General features: G+C 39.5%; 2 protein-coding genes across 3 annotated transcripts in view; one reads left to right on the top strand and one right to left on the bottom strand.

Moving 5' to 3' along the window:
• Positions 1-197: 197 nt before the first annotated feature.
• LOC135242386 (protein FAM81A-like) lies at positions 198-8,912 on the bottom strand. Its single transcript, XM_064313426.1, has 8 exons — positions 8,494-8,912; positions 7,873-8,155; positions 6,856-6,974; positions 4,847-4,976; positions 4,047-4,141; positions 2,832-2,967; positions 2,304-2,484; positions 198-1,808 (listed from the first exon to the last, which is right to left on the bottom strand). Exons 1-8 carry the CDS (start codon positions 8,538-8,540, stop codon positions 1,663-1,665), a joined length of 1,137 nt encoding a protein of 378 aa, XP_064169496.1. The 5' UTR covers positions 8,541-8,912; the 3' UTR covers positions 198-1,662.
• A 984-nt stretch (positions 8,913-9,896) lies between these two features.
• The window catches only part of LOC135241973 (unconventional myosin-Ie-like), a 41,226-nt gene continuing 29,861 nt past the window's right edge, over positions 9,897-21,261 (top strand). Inside the window, exon 1 of one of the 2 annotated variants that reach the window (XR_010326186.1) lies at positions 9,897-10,225. Coding sequence is in view for 1 of the 2 variants with exons in the window: in XM_064312803.1 (XP_064168873.1) it covers positions 10,223-10,225 (3 nt within the window). In the remaining variant the exon portion in view is untranslated. The remainder of the gene's footprint in view (positions 10,226-21,261) is intronic. The other variant, XM_064312803.1, reaches the window with a different exon arrangement.

Here is a 21,261-nt window from a genome sequence, read left to right as displayed (position 1 = left end):
TGTAATTATATATTTTTTTAGTTAATTTTTGTTTTAAATGTGCATATTCCCACATACACGTTGCTATTGGTACCGAACTTGAACGCGTCATCATTACAAATATGTTTTTTTTGGCAAATGAATGGTATTAGGCGCCATCTAGTGTCAGGTTAAAACAAAAGGCATGCGATTTGTATAGCAAAAATTCTTTATTCGGAATCATTTGTGTCAAGATTTACATTTAATGGAAACCATCTAAACGGACACATAAAGTCAATTCGTTAAGTAAACATACGTAACACCACAAATACGCCTCAAAATGTATTCTGCGTTCCATCACGCCCGCTTTCAAAGTATTGGCACTTGGTTGGGCCAACACTGGTCCTAAGTCAGCAACGAACCGGTCAATTAAAGATATAGAGGTGGAAAAGGAACCAGCTCGTGCTGTCTGCGGAACCAGGGTTGGCCATCCTGTTTGTAGACTGAAGAACAGGAATTTGCTGTAATTGTTGAGCGTTGAGCGTATTTGTTTGATTTACAGAAAGTTAGTTACTTTCCACATACAGTTTTACCGTGTAGTTGTTGTCAGTGTTTCTCATTACCCAGGGGCCTAATGGCTTGCCAAACTGGCATCATTTCAGTTCAACAAGAAAATAAAACTTCTGTGAGATGAATACAACACAACTAGCAACAGTTGTCTGTCAAGCAAAGCATCAAATACAAATAATATTAGCACATTCATTACTTGAGGACAAAAACTATCACAAAATAATACTGAATCAGTTGATCATGTATTTGTGATAGTTCAGAAACTTCCTATATAGTTCTATGTTAAATGCATCAGTCAGCTGCAGTAAAGAGAAGGTTGAAAATGAAATTTATCTTGACTGTCACAGGAAAAGATACATTTTATTTACAAACATAAACTTGTCCAACTGTCACTATATCATGGACACACAACACTGAGAGTAAATAACAAAAAAAAACATCCTCTCATGTTCAAACATAAAATTACCCCATGAATGACCTGCTGCATCCTGAAATTGCACTTTATGTCATGTAATCAATTCAAGAACCTGATTTCTGCTGATCTGATAGCAAACAATACAAGATGAAGAGAGGACATCTTGTATATAAGCAGAAACACTTTGGCACAATACATTTACACTTCAGCGTTTGACAGACTCTTAACCAGAGCAACTTCTACAGGTTACATTTAATACACAATCCATGAATAGATATTCACAATAACAGCTAGATATTCACTGGAGAAATTCAGGTTAAGTGCCTTGTACAAAGGTACAATGGCCCTGCTGGGAACTAAACCTGCAGCCTTTCAGTAATGAGCCTCAGTCCCTAAACATTTGGTCAAAAGAAAAATTATTGGCCAAAGCCACAGGCCTTGCTCACTTTTCTGCAGTGGAATAAAGAATGAAGAGCAGTGAATTAACCATTTTGAACTGCAATTTCCGTCAATTTCATGCAGACATTGTAGAGCATATTTTGTTCTAAATAAAATTTTACAGTATATCCTTTACAGTATGAATAAAACTGCATACATACAAAGCCATATTCCTGAGAATATTTTGGAGAGGAGGCTTTTAACAGGACTTGTGTTTGTGAGAGAAAGGAGTGAAGGGTCACTGCAGTCTCCTGGGGGGAGTAATGGTGGGTTCGGGCTTGTTACCCCACACGCTCGCCGTGCTCAGCCCCACTGCCTTGTCCCTGGGCCTGTCGAACCCGCTGCTCCAGCTGCTCATGGCCTAGCTTCATCTTGGCTTCCAGCACTTTCCTCAGGGAAGCCAGGCTCTCGTGGATGATGGCAAATCCTAGCAAAGAAAAAAACTGATGGGTTTAAAAGCAGAAAATAAGGGTTTAAGAACCATTTGGTGCCCTTGCAACAACAGCAATAAAAGCTTATTACAGTGCAGCAAACCAATAACTTTGCCATCGTAAAGGTTGATGGGTGTTATTGTTCATGTTTACTGGGTGTACACAAAATATTTGTAACACAATTCCATGTGGTAAACTGTCTGATTTGATCAAATATTTTACTTGATTTTTTAATCATGAACACCTCACAAATCAATTCGTAATTCCAGTAAAACTGAGCCACTTAACAAAAGTGGGCCATCCGATAAATTAGGTAACTTGTCAGAAGTGCATGAAAGAGAAGTGGAAGTGATGGGCAAGGAAATCCAATTCTGCTTTCAGCTGGGTACTGGCACAGTTCCTATTTTGTCACCGGAAAATCTTATTTAGGACTGTCATGGCATTCATGCGCACACGAAGACTACAGATCCTGAGGATTCGTTACAACTCACCAGTGTTTGTCTCTGCCCTTAAATCCTGCACTTCATCCCACAGTCTCTGCTCTATCCTGCTGATTTTGGCTTTGAGCATTCGCTCAGAGTCTCTCCCTCTCTGTGGCTCCTCCTTCTCCCTCCGCGTCTCCTCAAGCTTGCCCAGCTTCCCCGCAAACTGGACAGCCTTGTCATTGCTGCTCTGCCAGAAGAAGAAGATCTCAATCATTCACCTTCCTTTAAACACACAGGCAGGGCCCAGGGCTGAGCACCACAGCCTGCCCGTCTGACTGAATGACCTTCATTGCTCAAGCACTGAACTGCATCCAAAAGCAAAGCTAGATGGCTGAAAATAAACAGTGTGAAGAACGATGAAACAGTGCTACCCATAAAAATTCAACCTCCAAGCAGTTGGAAAGGAATTAGACATTGTGAAGGCTAAGATGAATTACATTGCATTGCCAAAATCACAGTAATACACAGTCATTATATATATATATAAATATATATATAATGGCTGCATTTATTGTCTGCTCCTATTGTTCTCACAATCTTATTCTTTATGAGTTGGGAAAGCTGCTCAATCTTGTTTAGAACTTCCTTGAGTGTGTTCTCCTGTTCCTTGTCCATCCAGTTCTGAACAGAGAGGATCTGGGCTTTCAGTTCATCAGTTACACTTTTTAATCTGCCAGGAAAAGAATTATAAAGAAAACCAGAAATTAAAGCACAAAATAAATTAATTTGAGATACATGCAGATGCCCATAGAAGCAAAAACATACACATCTACATAAAAGTCTTAGATAAATGAATATTTGTGAACTATACATGATATGCTGTACACACAGTATATACATTCTATTGATTCTATTCGATCAGCTGCTTAAATAACTATGTAAGTGTTTGAAATGTTATATGAACATAAAACTGAAATAACTTGCATAACTGCACATTTTGGTGGCTACGATTTGAAATATAAGCACAGTAATGCTGTTTTGCACAGTCTATTTGGAGAACCTACTTCCCTCTCTTCTCTTCCCAGTTGTTGTATTGGCAGTCATTTAAAAAAATAGCTTGCTGGCTTGTTCCTGTTTGCACAACACAACATACATTTCCCTCCAAAATTATTCATACATTTTATAAAGAAAAGCAAAGAAGGCTGTACATTGTAAAATAATACACGTAATGAGCTCCATTGTAGTTTCCAAAAACAGAGAACTTATTTTATATTGATACATATACTCGGGGAAATAGATTTTGTTTAATAACCATTTGTTTTTCCCCGGAAGAAGAAATGCGTCTCAATAGTTCACACCCAAAAAACCTCATAAATATGATCGAATAAAAATAACATTCCACTCTACTAAACTCTCTGTCTTATAGAACAGCATTGTGGGCTACCATGGCTTCCTATTTCACTGGGGTAAAAAAAAAGAGGTGAAGCACAAGCAAAGCCCATATGTCCTCCATCCCCATGGGGAACAACAAAGAACTCTCAGAAGAAAGAAGACAGAAGGTTGTCGATCAGAATTTTGAAGGGAACTGTAACTAATGTTTAGTGATGACAATGTATGACAATTCAGTGTTTGCGATTAATTGTAAAAATAAATAAATAATTACAATTCAAAGAATACAAAAAGTAGTGAGATCTCCCTTTCATTGCATACATAAATGCCATCTTCCTTCAAAAATGTTTTGTATGCAAACCTCCATCTGAAACCCAGTTAGGTCACAGAATGAAGTGCAGTTAGCGTCTGTGCACTCACTTTGAGTCCAGTAGGCTGCTGTCTCCCTCTATGGGATTCTTCTTGGCTTCTTTTAGGGTTGTAGTCTGATCTACCTTACTGCACATCAGAGAGACCTGTAGCCCACAATATTTATTCATTATTCAAAAAGGCACTAAACACAAACTAATAGAGAGTAAAAAAAACAAGATGGCTCCAATTCAGTTATTTTCGGTAAATTACTTAAATAACTTTAATCTCTGTCTTCATTCATAAATGTTCTTTGGTCTTTTGGTATATTTCAAGATGTATCATATTTTTGTGAAATTAAGCACAAATTATTAAATATATTAAAACTTCAATTAGACACAAAAACAGCGCCATAATGAAAAACTGGTTGTATGGCTGTTAGGGGATGAGATCAAACACTAGATGGCGCCTTCAAGAGTTCATTATTATTAACATATATTCAAGTACATTGATAATGCAACAACTGGCAATGGGCAGTTTATGCACTATCAAATAGTGTGTTTTAAAAGCCATGAGAGATTGGGAACCATTGGGTCCAACATAATTTTATCAACAGAATGATATACTGAAAACAATGTTTAATTGGATAAACCTAAAATTTTACTTCAGTTTGTCATGCCTTTATTTTTTAGGTTTTCTCAATTGAAACATTTAAGGTTCATTTGAATTTTAATTGAGAAACCACAAAATATAGGCTTAACAAGCGGAAGTAAATAATTTATAAAGAATATATCCAGTGAAACATTTTTTTTTTATTGTATCTTCTCTTTTTCAGTAATGCTCATTTATTTATTCAGGTTACCTTGCATTACCTGGGTTTCTACCTCCCTAAGTTTGGTCTCTAATGCAGCTTTAGAGATCTTTTGTTCTTTGTCCAGGCTTTGGAGATCCTCTCTGGTGGATCGGAGGTCAGTTGATAACTTGGCAATGTTGGCATCACACCTGTTATCACAGGCGCTGTTTTAGACACACATGCGATCAAACGTACAGAAGTATTTTCACATGGACTATGTGAAGTTATAAAAATACTGAAAACAGCTACCTCACCACTAAATGTAATTATAAAATGGGCAAGCTACAAACGTTTAATTGGCATGGTACTAAACTAGCCATAATGCATGAGTCATTTTTTTTCTTGGTCTTTGCATATTACACCATGTTGATAGTAATCACAAGCACAACATTCCTCCAAGGGTGGTTATTGTGTGTTATTATAAAGTACACAAGTTACATAAATTGTAATCCTCACAGGATCCCTTTCAGAACTTCTAAGAAATAGCAGCTCAAAATCATTTTTGTCATGATTAAGTCATCAAATTTTAAGAGCATCCAAACTACAGTCAATGAATGCTTCATTGCCCAGAAATTATGCAAGACTGATGTGATGTCACCAGTAACAGGAAAAAGCCGTTGCAAGAGCTGGCAAGGCATGATTCATGAATTATTCCCTGATGTTAGTCCCTATAACTGGGTTTTACGTCAGAACAAACAGAAAAAGAATACTGCTGGCAAGCAGTGTCCATTCGCCATTGTTCAGGCTGTCAGGCAGGTTACACCCAGATAAGGTCAGCAGTCAGGCCATGTCCCTGTCTCCCAGCTCACCCCCGCAGCCATTCTGCAGAACCAAACGCAATATGACACCCCGCACACTGTGCTGCCTTCCAGAGTGAAGATGTAACAGCTCTGCTTCAGTTACAGGCCAAGTGCATCACCTCTTGTTGTTGTTAAAAATAAAATATAGAGCTGTTTCATTTGCTGGTAAATCAAGCAAAATATTCTTTCCTGATAAGGTCGACAATGCTGATTAACATCAATACCGGGAATCAATTGTCCTTATGACAGGGCTTCTAATACGCTCTCAAATCAAGATTAAAAACACTTAATTTTACAAGTCGTCCCATCTCTCATACTTGCTGAACCTCAAACCCTTTCAGTTTCCCCACAGTGGACCTTCCCACAATACAACACCATTACTAGATCCGGCTACCAATGCTGCTTCACACAATTATTCTAACTCTGTGGGAATTATCTGTGTTATATGCATCTCCTGCAGCCCCCTTCATGGGGACACAATGGATAATTTGGGTCAGCATTCCACGATGACCCCATAATGAGTAATGCCCTTCAAACCAAAGGAAGACCGGGTGAAGCAGTGGGGTGTGCGTCAACGTTCCAACAATGAGCAGGCTGTTTCTTCTCGCTTCTCCACTTCGCCCTTTTGTCACAGCTGATGCTCTCGTGTGAGAGCGCGGCATAAATTATGGCACTAAAAAGACACAGAGCTGAGGACCCAATGGCCGTGTTTGCTTTCCCTTCAAATTAGTAACCATTACATTGTATTATTTTAGCTGGCGGGCCCTGTCAGTCCAGTCGACACAAGGTAAAGCACGGTGCGCGCAGAATTAATTGAAAAGCTGCGCACAGACGGATAGAGGTCATTGTGCAGAGGAATGCAGACCCGTAGGATGAGGAGGAAACAGTCCGATAAACACAGATGTTTGTGTGAAATCTTGCCTAGCTAAGCACAGGGCTTGGAGCCTGAATAAAGTCTCCTAGAATGCAGTGCAAGCAGACAGGAGCAGAAATATAAGAACTGAGTATTTTTCTGGAAATGCACTAACTGCAAAACCTCAATGAGACGGAGAACTGGAAAACAGACTGAGTACAGACTCAGGGTCAAATAGGAACGCGATATACATTATTGTTTGTATACTGTCGACGGAATGTCACCCAGAATACCCCATACATTAAATGTAGGGATTACAGTCAAAGTAACTACTGTAGGGTACCATGGGATATGGAAGGATTTCACCAGCCTGACCTGGCAATCCTTCCACGGAGGTCTCCCAGGACGGCAAGCTGCTGCAGCTCCATCCTCTGCAGAGCAGACTGGGTCCCATAGGTCACCTCAGCCCAGGACCGCAGTTTCTCCTGTAACACCTACACAGAAACACAGAGACATTTTCATATCTGACCTGTGAAACGTCACGGCCACACATTTACATGTGGATGTATTGCCGTGTGCAAGAATACTCAGGGCCATGCCTCACATTAAGCTGTGCAACAATTTATGGTACAATTTCAGCTATCAGCACCTATTTCAGTAGCACTAAAAGAAAGTGGGTCATCATGGTATAATGCGACTTAGAATTTTGATTATGACCAGTGGTAAAATTCCTAACCAAACCGACAGTTTCTTCATGATCAACTTTGGCATATTTTCTGCTAGAGTTCCAGAATATTGGGTTGGCAACCCCCTCCATCCTTTAGTCATGCCTATGATGATGGTTATTAATGTAAATCAGATGCCTTGCAGTTTAGCCTTCTCCTAATTCCTGCTACTTTTCAGGGAGATATAAGACAGATCAGCTTGTACAGCTGTAACATTTATAGTTTGATCACAGCCTTTACATACCCAAGGAGTGAGTTACTCAGGAGCTCCAGCAGCATATTCACTCTTTAATTAATTCATAAATGCTTTAAGCACACAACTGACAGTACTAACTTCTCTTGAAATGTTCAACGATGCACTAAACTCAAAATATGGAAAGGGACAGGGAATGGGTGAGAGGGTGCACTGCACACCAAAAAGGATTAACATTTGGGTAAGAATAATGCACAGGAATTTGGTGAGCGACAGCACTAGAACCCAAAGTACTTCCCTTCAACTTAACATGATTGGCACGGATAGTTAAGGGTTTGGAAAACCATCAGATACCCCAAATCCAGCCCATAATTTGGGAGAGGTAAATGACTGCAAGAGGCAGAGAGGTCAAAGGAGTGTGGGATTTAGGAAGAGGGGGACTAAAGACAAAACAGGAGCGAAGGAGAACCTCACCTCAATATCTCCGTTCAGCCTCTGGGTCAGCATGGTGACGCTGTAGATGTGCTCCTCCAACATCAGCTTGAGCAGCTGCTCATCGCTCGGCCCCCTGCCCTGTAGTCTCTTCACACTGCTCACAATCTCCCGGCCGCTCTGGCAGTCCATGTCCACCAGGGTGGCGCTAGTGTTCAGCATCTGCGGTCTGCTGTACCTTTCGGGTTTCAAGGCAGAGGCAGCGGGAGGGAGGGGCAGAGGGGGGAGTGCATGGTGCGGTTGGAGATGCCTTGAACTTCTTGGCCTGCAGAGTTGGAGAAAACAAGGAGAGGTGGGAGAAAAACAAAATGTAAGAATGTAAAAGATTGTAAGGTTATAGCCTGAAAGATTTGAGCACTGTTTTGAAGACCATTATTTCAACCCTGGCAGGTGGGCAAATATTTCATTATCCTTCAGCCATGTATGTAAAAGTAGTATAAATAATAACATGTCTAGCCTGTCTAGTAAATGCAGATCTAATACATAATTATCAGAAGAAATAGTGCACACACTATGCGCACACTCCTGCACTGCCGTCTAATGAATGATGAGCGCATGATAATGTGTCATTGCCTTTCTTCCAAATGAATAAAAAATAAGTACCTTTCGAAAGGCAGCAGAGACGAAAATCCTGGCCTTGCTCTTGACATTTTCTTTGTGATAAAAGCTCTCTGTTGACAACAGTATGCTGAGTTGACTTCAACAGTGGCAAGGTTTCTGAAGGTTTGCACTGTAACAAGCCTGCATGATAAATAAATAAAAACTCTCTGGACAATATTTGATTGGGAGAAAATCAATTTTATAGCAAGATAATGACACGAAGCACACTGTTAAGAAGATTAAGCTGCTGGTGTTCTCAGAACAATGGACTGGCCACCCCAGAGTCCAGTCCTCAACATTATTGAATGTGTTTGGGATTACTTGTTTCGAGAGAAGTAGAAAATGCCACAGACTTCAAAATGCAAAAGACTGAACTATGGAGGTGTTAACAAGAAGCACGGAAATATATCCCTGTGGATTTCTTAGAAAAAATTAAAATAAGTCGAAAAGAATGGAAGCTGCAAGGCAAAGGGTGGGTACACGAAATACTGAAAGATTTAATATTATACATAGTTGTGGAGGTTTTGTGTTAAATATATGTTTGCTGCATTATTTTCTGACAATGAAAAATAAATACTTTGCACTTAATGGCTGTTTTCATTGGAAACTAAATAAACGAATAGTGGTCTCTGACTTTTGCACAGTAGAATACTGTATATTTCCAATAATCACTCATATTTCGCATAATACCTCTGTAGTATTCAGCCTTCAACAACCTGAAATCCAATGTCTATTAAGTGCGAAAGCAAGGCAAAAGGCAACTCACCATCAGACAATGTCGCCATGTAAAAACATATTATCAGTCATATTCCATGTAGGCGAATTCCATCCACAGAACGCTGTTTTGCTGAAATAACCAGAGCATTCACCCGCGCAACGTAGCTAACCAGAAAACGAACCTACAGGTAAGCGTGAATATTTTATTGCAATTACACTTATACGAAATGGTGACAATACCCTTTCTGTTTTAATTTCAGTGCAATGTGCTTTTCGAGTAGTCGTCTAAACCTCGGCTGCAGCTGGTGCCGCTGGTGACGCTGTTACCATAGCAACCATAAGCACAGCTGTTCTGGCTGGAGAGGTGTGTCCTGAAATGACAGGGATTGCATCTAAGCATGTACCGAAGAGTTTGACGTGTTTTACATACGTCACCGATGCACTATGATATATATTTAGTAGCTTGTATATATTTTTAACTGCTGTATTTGAACTCTTATTGAATACTACATTACCCAGAAGTATAACACAGGCTGTCCCGCCACCTCCCCCCCCCCCATTATTCCCACCAGCGGCCACAGGAATGAAGTAATCTGGGAGGATTCCCTCTAGAGTGACGCAATGAAGTATGGCTGCCATTGGTGGAGAGCAAACGACGAATTCTCCATTTATGGATCGCTTGCTTAGTATGCGTCGTAGGTCGTCAGCGACCAGTTCAACTTCAGTTTGAGTGCTGGACTGTTTTCGTTGTCTTGTGTGTGCGCAGATGATAGCTGCTGTTTTATCTTGCTGTAATAGCCATGGATAGGGGGAACACTTGGCTGTGAGAAGAATCTGAATCGACTTGTTTTGAAAAACTAGGACATCACCTTTCTCATCTTTTAAAATTTAAATCACCCTGTTCAAATAAAAATTGCAACGGACCTCTAACATTAAAAAAAGAGAAAAAGAAAATACCTGCACAAAACGGACTTATACAGCAGACACATCATACTGTAACTTTTCGGTATAAATAATGGTGAGTGAACAATTTGGTCTTTTGTATTAATGTAGTATTAAGAACCACCATTTTTTCTTCTGTACATAACAGTTAATGATGGAAACCTGGTAGCCAACGTCCATGGTACATCTAACAAATCAGCACTGATATTCTATTGGTGCTGTCATTTTCACCCAAGAGTAAAGTAAACAAAGATAGCTTCGGCAAACAGATCAGCCTGTACTATAGGCTACTCATAGCTACCACATGAATTTCTGGAAACATAACTGTGTAAAATTCCGCTAATAATGTGAACTATATGGCTCCCGTCTGACTATTTGATGGTTGCTACTTGTTATTGCAGTAACAAAAAGTCGATTATGATTTAGGTAGGAAGTAGTCGATATATAATAATAACAGGTTTTTTTTCCCCGGTTGTGGATATGTAGGCCAGCTGGTGATACAGCTGGCTGTACCGTTGCACGTTGCCACGCTCAGAGTTCCAGAAGTTCGACTATTGTTTTGGTGGTGATTCCACTAATATGAGCAAACACTGGGCGGCTCTCTCTCACAGCTTCATTGGGCTACTGTAGATAAATAACCTATTAAAAGGCAGATACCTGCTTTGTAAACACAGTCACTCGTAAGTAAATAACCGGATGAAAACGGCGCACTATATCATTATACAATCATACTAATATTATTGTCTGTTGTTTTTTTAAGGATAACTCTACGGCAGGATTCTAGTTTGATTAATAGGTTCCAAGTCGTGTCTGTGTTAGGTTTACTGCCGATGGGTAGATGCCCTCTCTATTTAAAGTTGCACTGATACTGTAGATGAACGAAGGATTTAATGGATGATAATCAGTCGTCCTAGAAAACCCTGCAAGTATGTCAAGCAGTACAGTTTCCATCACTGAATCAGCTGAACCTGATGTGTTACATGATCTAGCCTACTAAAGACATTGGTGTCCCGTGACGCTGCCTGTACCAACTAAAACATGTGTGTTTTATTTATAAATGTAGCATAAATATAACATAGTGCTTCTGCTAGTTTGGAACATAATTATGTTAGGGAGTGGCCACATTTGAACTGCCTTTATATCCAACATTTCACTCCCTCATCTGCACTATGAGAGAGAGAGAGAGAGAGAGAGAGAGAGAGAGAGAGAGCAAATGGGTAATTTGACTGGTCTATCTAATTAGGTAGAGGTTGAGTTCCTCAGATTACAAAAATCCACCAAAATGGCACCTTGTGAGAGTTTCTCAAAGGTCCCTATTGGCGTGGTTGTGACTTTCCTACATAACATAACTTAATTTAACGTATGTTGTGGAGCACTCAAATGGGCAAAATTTACTTTTTACCACTTTTTTTTTTTTTTACAACCTTTCTGGAAGACAGCATCTCCTACAGCACAGTGTCCCTGTCACTGCACTGCACTTAGTAATTGTAGGTTTATTTATACAGTGGTTTTCATACAGTACACTCAAAGGGATTTAACTTTTGGATCTTTCGACAAGTGTAGTGTAAATTGTTTTTCAAACTTCACTGGGTCAGTTGGAATTGGCTGATACTTATATTTTGACTAGAGCTGTGAGTTTTTGTCTCCCCGACAAAGTACGATTTATGTTTTCAATTTGCACAAGGAAGCAGAGTGATTTGTTATTTGTGAAGAAACTGCCAGGCCATTAAAAAGGACAACCTTCCAGATACAAGTTCAGTTCCCTAAGTATTATGCTACACTACCAAACCAAATCGATAATGCAATTCTAATTAAAGAGATTATAACAGCGTGTGTGGAAAAATAAACATATGGGAAATTGAGATGTCTTTATTCCCCACTGTGAGATTTCATTAGCGAAGAGAAATTTGTATGGGATGATAGAGTCTCCCCACCATGGTAATCAGGTCCAATGGGCTGACAGACTGACTTATTCTGATACTGAGGTAAAACTAATATTTTCAGATTTGTTGATACATATTAGGAATACCATGATCTCTCTAGGATTTGGGTTTTATGTATATAAGAAATGATATAGAGCACCATACTGAGCACCGGACAGAAGCATCACTGACAGAGTTTCTTTCTACCAGATGCTTCTCAGTGGGTCAGCATGTTAGCATGTGGTTTGCATTAGCGGGTCATTTGGGGAGGTGAATGTGTCGTAACAAATCCTCTCTCCAAAATCAGCACCTCACTTTGAACAATACACTGCAGCACCAGCTAGATTCTGACAAATTCAGGAATCCAGGATCTCTTATACAAACAGACTAAGGCACTTGTGGGAGTACAGGAACGTGTTAAATTAGGACCTCAAAATCCAAAATATTCTGAGCCCTTACTCATCGATCTAGTGCACCTAAATCTACTTTGACTACTTCTGCAAAGACCTAAGTGACCATTGTGCAGTTGCTGCTATTTGGAACACCAAGGTTCCTAAAATAAAGCCACACTTCATTTGTAAGAGGAACCTTTCGTATTTTAATGAGCAATGTTTTTATCATGATTTATTTTATTTTAACAGGAGCAGAATAAAGCTCATTCCAGATGTGGAAACTACCCGCTCACAAATCATGAATAAACATGGCCCTCTCTGGATATAAAAAGTCGTGGGGTGGGATAACCCTTTGTTTTCCTCAAAACTTCCCGATTGTATTCATGAGCAGATCTTAGCTGGGGTTAAGGCAAGGAAGATGGGTTTTGCCATGGACTGTCTTGTTGTTGGACAACTGTGTGCAAGTGCACTTCTTTTATCAAGAAAGCCAAGTCAGAGTTTTATTTGTCTGTCACCACAGAAAATTTGAATGGCCCAGGAAATTTTGGGAAGCCATTAAATCCCTGTCTGTGAGCAATAACTGTAGTTTTACCTACTTCTGTTCTGGTGGAGTCTGTTTCTCTTTATGACAAACTTGATATATTGATCTGTTTTAATGAGCATTTTATATTTACTGGCTCTCCAATTGACTCCTCCTTGTTTTGCATTTGTGCATCCCTGTCCTGATGTATCTGTGAGTGGTGGTCATTGTTTTAGTTTTTTACTGAGCAGGAGGTTTACAAAGCTCTAAAAGCTTTAGATTGGCATCTGATTTTATAGCAGAGCCCCTTACATATCTTTTCAACCTTACACTGGAATGTAATAAAATCCCAAGCATATGGAAGTCTGCTTTTGTTCTCCCGCTTTTGATACAGTTAACCACAATATGGTTCAAGCTATGAAATCAAGCAGTTGCTTGCTTTTCTGACTGTCTTTATAATAGGTCTAATTGCATCAAATATGATGCTCTGTGTTCTGATGTTCTGTAAGGGTGTACCCCAGGGTTTAGTGCTTGGTCCACTTTTGTTTATTATTTATATAAATAATTGGGGCCATAATGTGTCACATGCTAATTTTCATTTCCATGCTGGTGAAAAATATTGTTGTGCGTTAACTCTTGTTCAAGCCATTGAAAATTTACAAGTCACTTTTATTGAGCTTAAATTGAGTTTTTATTTTAGAAATAAGTTTTGTTTTTCTTTTAAAGCCAAAAGGAGTGTTGTTGCCACTATGTTTCTACCTGTGTTGGATATGGTGACAATTTATATTCAATATGCATACTTCTGCTCAGTGTTTTCATATGATTGACACAGCTAACTGTGGTGCCCTGAGGTTTATTACAAATTGAAAAACCCTGTTGGGTTGGCTGCTTTCGCCACCCATAGGCTCAATCATTGGTACATTTTTCTATATTAGGCAATTCTTGGCCTGCTCCCATTTTAGTTATATATTTACATTTTGTAGAAAAGTATTGGACACCATGTTTTATGCTCCCAGGACTGTTTTATGCTTTTGGTATCCAGTGACCGTATAGAAATTTGAAAAAGGGCATTTACATATGTATTCTGTACCCTCTGCTTGGAATATGTTGCAAAAGGACTTCAAATTTACAGAGTTAATCTCATTAAATATTTTAAAATACAAAATGAAAATATGGAGTCAGTCTCACTGGGCTTTCATGGTTTTATTTAGCTTTTGTGTTTGATTATTATAGTAAACTGTTTAATGTTCTTTTTGTTTAATTATATTTTTATCTGTGCTGCTGCCGGTCTTGGCCAGGTCTCTTAATTTCGATGAAACTCCCTAGTTAAATAAAGTTAATAAATAATATTGATCCTTCATGTCTAAATATATCCACCATATATACATTTCCTTGACATGTTTGTGACACATTATAATCAAGACTGTGTGTGCTCCACAGCTGTGGGAAAATCTGACAGGATAAACAACAGCTTTCCTCTGGACATTATAAATCTGAATGTAGGCTATATGGAGTCGTCTAATGGGTTTTGAAATGAAATTCCTCCGATTCAGTTCTCTGGACTGTAATTAAAAGGAATTTCCCTGACGTTGTCCAATGGGTGCATGGATCAGCATTTCGCTGATGTAGCGGACTGGCCAGAATCAAACTGAATTAACCTGGGGTGATGTGTAGATAACAGTTACTTGGATTTAGGTAACTGGACGGTGTTAAGATGGCGTTGTTGTTTCAACAGTGCTTTAGGGTGTGCTGATCTGTGTTTTCATCTCTGTATTTACTGGGAGCGATAGTTGTTCAAAGTTTTTGTGGTTTATTTGAGCAAGGTAGCAGAATCCAATACATCAGACTGACAAAGAACCTGACAATACCTTGATATATGTTCATTTAAATGTCTACATTATTAAAATGTTCATATTGTGGGTTTTTTTGTATCTGCCACCATTTCCCCATTCCTTTTCCATAGTCTAGGAATAGGCCTATATCTGGTTTCCTTTTGATTTTCGTTTGATTTTCTGTTTAATTGTCTGTGGAAAGAACAGTCTGTTCAGCACTTGGTGAAAATTGTTTGGACATTGCACTATAAAAAATATGCTTTGATCAATTAAATTATGGGCTCAGTCAGAACGTTACAAAGTTACATATTTGCTGTTTTCGTGAAATTACTCATTTATTTTATGTCATATATATTTGGAGGAGTCTCTTCAAAACTTTTATTTGGTAAAAGAACTTAAACCCAAGAAATGATTGGAATGACATAAAAGTGGACTTTGTTGCTGCAGTCAATGACATGCTGTTCTTATCAAATTTTCTGAATAGTTTCTCAATGGTATGATTTCAAATTTAGTTTTACACAACATAACACATTATTAAGTCAAGAGTATGACCACTCGTGATTTTTTGGCAATTTAATTGAAAATGGTCTGGCAACAGGATCGAAACTATGTTTGGATTTTATTTACACTGTACTTTTGGAAAATGTGTCTTCCTCTAATGTCCATAGTAGGCTTTGGGAGGTCAGACACAACTTGCTGTTGATATATGGGCCTCTATCCTCTGCCTCTGGGAACACAAATGCAGTTTTTTCTGGTATTCTTAACGCTCACAAATTTAATCTCACATTCTTTCTTTTTCTACATTGAGCACAAATCCTACAAAGTGTTTGTTTTCATGCTCTGTCTGTTGTGAACTTGACCATCACATAACAACCAACCTGTAGACTAGCAGCTGGGTCTTCAGAGCAGGTATGTGCAGAAGCAGGTGACACCATGCTGCATTCTACTTCAGGCAGCTGGCACAGTTTGATTTCAGGCTCCTTTGAATAGCCAGATACACAGATTTCTCCAGAATCAAGTACAAGATCCTGTGCACTTGCTGAGTAATTGGCACCGATTGGACAGGTCACCACATGTGACCCAACTCCAGCTTTTTGCTGTAGTGGCAGTGCAGTCCGGCAGCTGTTACCACTAGCTGAGCACTGTGTATACTGCTTTGCAGACAGCACAAGGAATTCATGTGTTTTCACCTAAAATAACAACAGCTCCTTTGATGGTTCCTCCAACACCATCTACTGCACTTTTTCCATGGGATGTGGCAAAGAAGTGTCAGCTGACACACAGATCTCTGCTTTGCTTGCATACCAAAACATGAATTTCTACTTGAAATGATGAACCGCTCCATCTGAAAATATCTCTACTTCATACATTTTCCTTTTTGACTTCAAACAGTCCAGCACAGATTCTAAGAATTTTGACGCAACATACTCGTCATGTGACAGGTTATCGGAAATCACCCCAGATGTGAACGTCCAGTGAGCACTCTGAACCAGAGGCACAGCTGAAGCCTCTGATCTTTTCTGCACAGCCCTGAATCCTTTCGGTAATTTATTCGCTGTTTGAAATACGGGGGAGCGTAGGGAGCTCAGCTTCCCAAAGAGACCCTGAATCATTACCGTATGACTTTCAGAAAACTTTCTCCCAGTGGAAGCTGCCCCCAGACCGCTTGTTCATTCTCCAGGAATTTGTGTATCTTGAATGAAGGGACATTAATTACTAAATATTTATATTATATTCTTAATATATATCATATATTATAATATTTATATTACTAAATATTTATATTATCAAGACAATAAAAAAGGGATGGATTCTGATACTTCCTGTCAATATAGACACAGATTTCGCAAGTACTTAAACCTTAAGTATTTAAAGTTGTGCATTTTATTAAAATATTTCATAAGATCCATAGTGGGCACATATTTCATCTATGTTTAAAAAAAAAAACAGACAAATTGCTTATGTCATATTTCTCTTTCTTTGAGAAATTTTGAACTTTTAGATTTAATCACAAATCAATGAAACCTTAAAGAAACGTTTTTTTGGCAATGGAGTCACAAACACTGTGTTTTCAATTTTTTTTCTAAAATACCTAGCAAGTTTTCAAAACCATTTTCCCAAGTGATTAGGAGAGAATTTGGTCTAGAAAATAAAGGTGATCCTATTATATACTGTATCTAGAAACTAGAGATTTCCAAAAGTTTCATTGTAGTTTCATAAAATGTATTTTTTGGCAAAGAGGCATACTTCCAATGTTGATTTAACAATTGCAGTTAAAATTTTTGCAGCGAAAGGCTTACGCTGGCTTTTTAAAATTGGACGTGTAGTACATTACTGCTCTGTCAATGGCAAGTCCCCACGAAGGGCCCACTCAGCATGTTCTTTGGAGTAAAGGGTATTTTCAGCTCAGTGTCCATCTGTTGAATTTAATTCACTTTAAATCCTCTTCTGTTTACTATTCAGTTAGCTTTCCTCCGGCACATATTATATGGCAGTTAATGTCTTGGTAAAATGCTTTTGTTTGTACTGTACACTGGGCTAATTGGTAGATGTTTCTATATACAAACCTCTTGAGTGGCTGGTGCTTTTTTTGGGTTTGTTCTGGACTCTGATGTTGCCAGTATAGTCCGTATGTAAGGCTTTTCTCTCTCTTTTTTTGTGGCCGAATGTTGGATTTTGTGTATGTTCCACAGCTGTGGGCAAATCTGACAGGATAAACAACAGCCTTCCTCTGGACATTATAAATCTGAATGTATATGGAGTCATCTAATGGGTTTTAAAATGAATTCCTCCAATTCAGATCCCTGGACTGTAATTAAAAGAAATTTCCCTGATGTTGTCTAATGGGTGTATGAGATACAGTTTGAGATACTCTTTAATGCAGATCTTTCTTGTGTATTCACAGTCTCGTCTCTGAATATTACATGGGAAGCTCCACATTTCGGTTTTAATCTTTATCTCTATGCTATTTCGGTCTGTTCAGTGCTCACGCAGTGATATCTCTTTACATATTCTCAGCAGTCTGAAACTCTAATCTGAGAGGTCGCTTGGGAAAACAGGGCCTGATTCCAGCTGTGCAGTGGAGGTGGTGTGTGGAGGGCTGTGTTTTTGCGGGCTGTCAGTCAGCGGCAGCCAGCTCAGGGTCAGGCTCTCTGACTCGGCCCTTGCTCACTCACATCTCTGAGCCACTGTCCTCATTTACTCACCAGCATGTGAGCCCTGTTTCCCATCCTAAGGACTCTGAATAGAGTCGGCAGCTCTCTACACACACAAAGGCTCCATAGATCCGAGACGGGGAACGGTTTTACAGTCTGACTGCACTGTGCGTTCCACTGTCCTGTTGGTTTTCGCTTAACCCAAGGAGGAGGAGAAGTGTGCCAGTTATTGATCAAACTTTGATAAGCTCACAAAAAGCAGTGGGCTATTAAAACAAAACAAAAAACAAACAAAAAAAAAAACGCATTAGCTTAAAAAACAAACTGATATTTGATGTCAGCAATGATCGATTTTTCCATGTCTAAATGGGCCATTGCCATATAATTGTGAATGCTTGACCCATTAATATGAGCTCCATTTCCCCCCCGGGCCTGAGCACAAGCTGACACAGGCCCGTGTTGGTGCTGGCATCATTTAAACAGACAGGCTGTGAGGTCCCACTGTGGGGAATGTGCCCCAGCAGCAGGCGGCTCTGCAAGTAAATAAATTATTCATGATCCTGGCCAATGAGGAGCAGTCGCTCATTAATGATACAAAGTCATGGTGTCCACTTTCTGAAGATCTGTGCTCTTTTATGCGTTACAGCACCACATTACAGGTCGTTCATTTAAACTTATGATCCTTTTTATGTGTATGGATTTTAAAATCCTGCCTGTGAACCTTATGGGCCTTTTGAGTTTTCCATGTGAAATCCATGTTGGATTAAATGGGCCACGATTCCTATGAGATAACATATGCCGTGTTGTTGGATTTGTTTTGAACGTACCTTTCGTGCTATTTCCTGAGGGTGGATGTGGGCACCAGGTACAGACTGGTACATGCCTGGAGAGTCTCTCTGTTCCTGTCCCTCGGGGCTCCAAGTATCCCTGGGTAACTGCACCTGATAAAACAAAACACATCCCACCCCTTTGCCTGGAGGTCATTGCAGTGCAGCAAAGAGTAAAGATGCTGAGCATGCTGTATGTGCATTTTCATATTGAGAAAACATTTGACTTGCTGATTTCCCCCCCAGTGGAAGCTACAGTATAGCATCTATTTCCATTGGTTTTCTGTTTGCTTTCGCTTGGGTAAATGTTTGGAAAACTATCTTGGTTGATATTCATACCTCATTGAGGCCTGGGTCCAAATCAGGAAACTGAAACTCTGTTGTGTACCTTTCTTTTTATCAAAAAATTTGAAATGTAAAAATACTTCAGTTTATTATTACAGTATATTTTATTACTGCACCCAGTTTTTGATAACTGTTGAGAAACAGGAACAATCTGCCGTTAAATGTTCTCTTTTCTATAGTATTTGTAGTTATCCTTTGTTAACCTTCATAATGTAAAACTCTTGATCTCAGCTCAGATCAGATTCACTTTTAAAAACACTTATGCATCTGTGCTATGTACATGGAATCTTTGTCTCACCTAGCTTATCTGTGATATGCACTTTGAATCTTTGTCTTACCTAGCTCACACATTCAGCTGGTCAGTCTATTTCTGAATGAGTCACTCCTCAGTCGGCACCATCAGCTACCCACTGGTTCCACTTAAGCAGGATGTTATTCATCACTGACACTTGACAATATTTTATTTTTGGGTAAGAGACATGAAGTGAAACAAATATTTTGGCATGACTTAAATGCAATGTAAAAGAATGGCAAAAATGTGTAATCATTTTGTAAATGCAAACAACACATTCATTTTTAAAGATATTCGGGTTAGGCAGGTGCGTAAAATGTGTTGTTTTGTTGACTTCCTCCCACTGAATCACATGACTGAATGCGGCCTGCATGCCCCAAGTCTCCTCATAGCCTCTTGAGAAGCCAGCGTTCTCATCTGTAGCAATTAATTTCTGGCTCCCAAATGGACCAGTTTAACACAGCCAGTGTGAGAAAATGGCTCCTGCAGGACTCCCTAGACACCTGGGAGAATAATGAGCCATACAGTCTCTTCAGCCTTTTCTTCAGTAACTATACTGGGGGTGTTCTGTAGCTAAAACCTCTAACATTGTACTCTCTCAACAGTGCCCCTTCCAGCTGATGTCTTTTCCACATTGTCTCTGAAGGTCTGCTGTACCACTTTATGCCCTGTGGTCTCTGTCTGCCCATTTCTCTAACAGTGTCCACTAGGGGTGCAATGGCTCCCAAAACCCACGGATCAGTTCGGTTCACGGTTTTGGTGTGACAAATCCTCACACACTTGTCATTTCGCAAAGTGAACAGCTGACTAAAATTGGCAGATAAAATTGTTAAAATCAACTTCAGCTGTAAGCTGCACTGGCTGTGACTTCACCTCTGAAAATAGTTCCACTGGAAGTGATTTAGGTGAAAGCTGCGTGAGTTAACTGATCTTTGTATTCCTTACTTTCAGTGTTGTATGATATCAAATAGAAATAGCCAAAATGACCTTTACATGGAAAATGAAAGAAGCACAAAGTTGTGAGGACCTATTTTGAAAACATAGCTAGACATGAAAGAAGATTTCTAAAGTAACCGAACCGAACACGCACAGACTGAACCGTTGGTGGTGAACTCAACTGTTGCATCCCTAGTATCCACTGTGCCCATTAAACAGTAACAACCCCAATACGTGTCCAGGACAGACAAGGCCCTGTTGAATTCAAGCACATCATTTAACAGTATGTCTGACCTTCAGTGACCTATCCCACAGTAAATCCAGAAAGGGGCATTCTACCTTCCCAGAATCTGGCATTTGGCCAACAACCCATGAAAAGGGGATGCAGCGAGATACTGTAATATTAGCTTCTATTGGAGTGAAAGACTTGCACAGCTTCAATGGAGACACTGGTGAATCATTAGCAAGGCTGATGCACTTAGTGTCATCTTTCATTTTGCTCCCTGTCTCATAGTCTCTCAGGTCATCTCCCATCCTAGAAGATCCCTCTTGTATGTGCCTCACTTGGGAATCAAAGGACACTATTTCCATATCACCTTTACGGACGGTGATAAAACATCCTTCCTGGTCAAGACAGGCTGATATAGTTTCTCTCTCACAGAGGGAGAAATTTTAAACATTGTCAAAAATACACTGTCTTCTGTTCTGAAGACAACACCCATGTCGAAACAGCTGACAGTTGAAAGGGGACTGTGTTGCGGGTATTGTTAAAATCGACGAGCAGCATTTCTACAGACTGGACACTTTTTAAAGCTGTGACATCACGGGACCCCATCAGCTGTGCCCACTATGTCACCAATCACCTCTTCTTCAGGATGTGTGAGCTGTGTC

The sequence above is a fragment of the Anguilla rostrata genome, chromosome 16 (genome assembly GCF_018555375.3).
Source record: "Anguilla rostrata isolate EN2019 chromosome 16, ASM1855537v3, whole genome shotgun sequence".
Classification (NCBI taxonomy): domain Eukaryota; kingdom Metazoa; phylum Chordata; class Actinopteri; order Anguilliformes; family Anguillidae; genus Anguilla; species Anguilla rostrata.
Note: the sequence above shows the minus strand (reverse complement) of the source record. Positions and strands in the feature narration are given on the sequence as shown.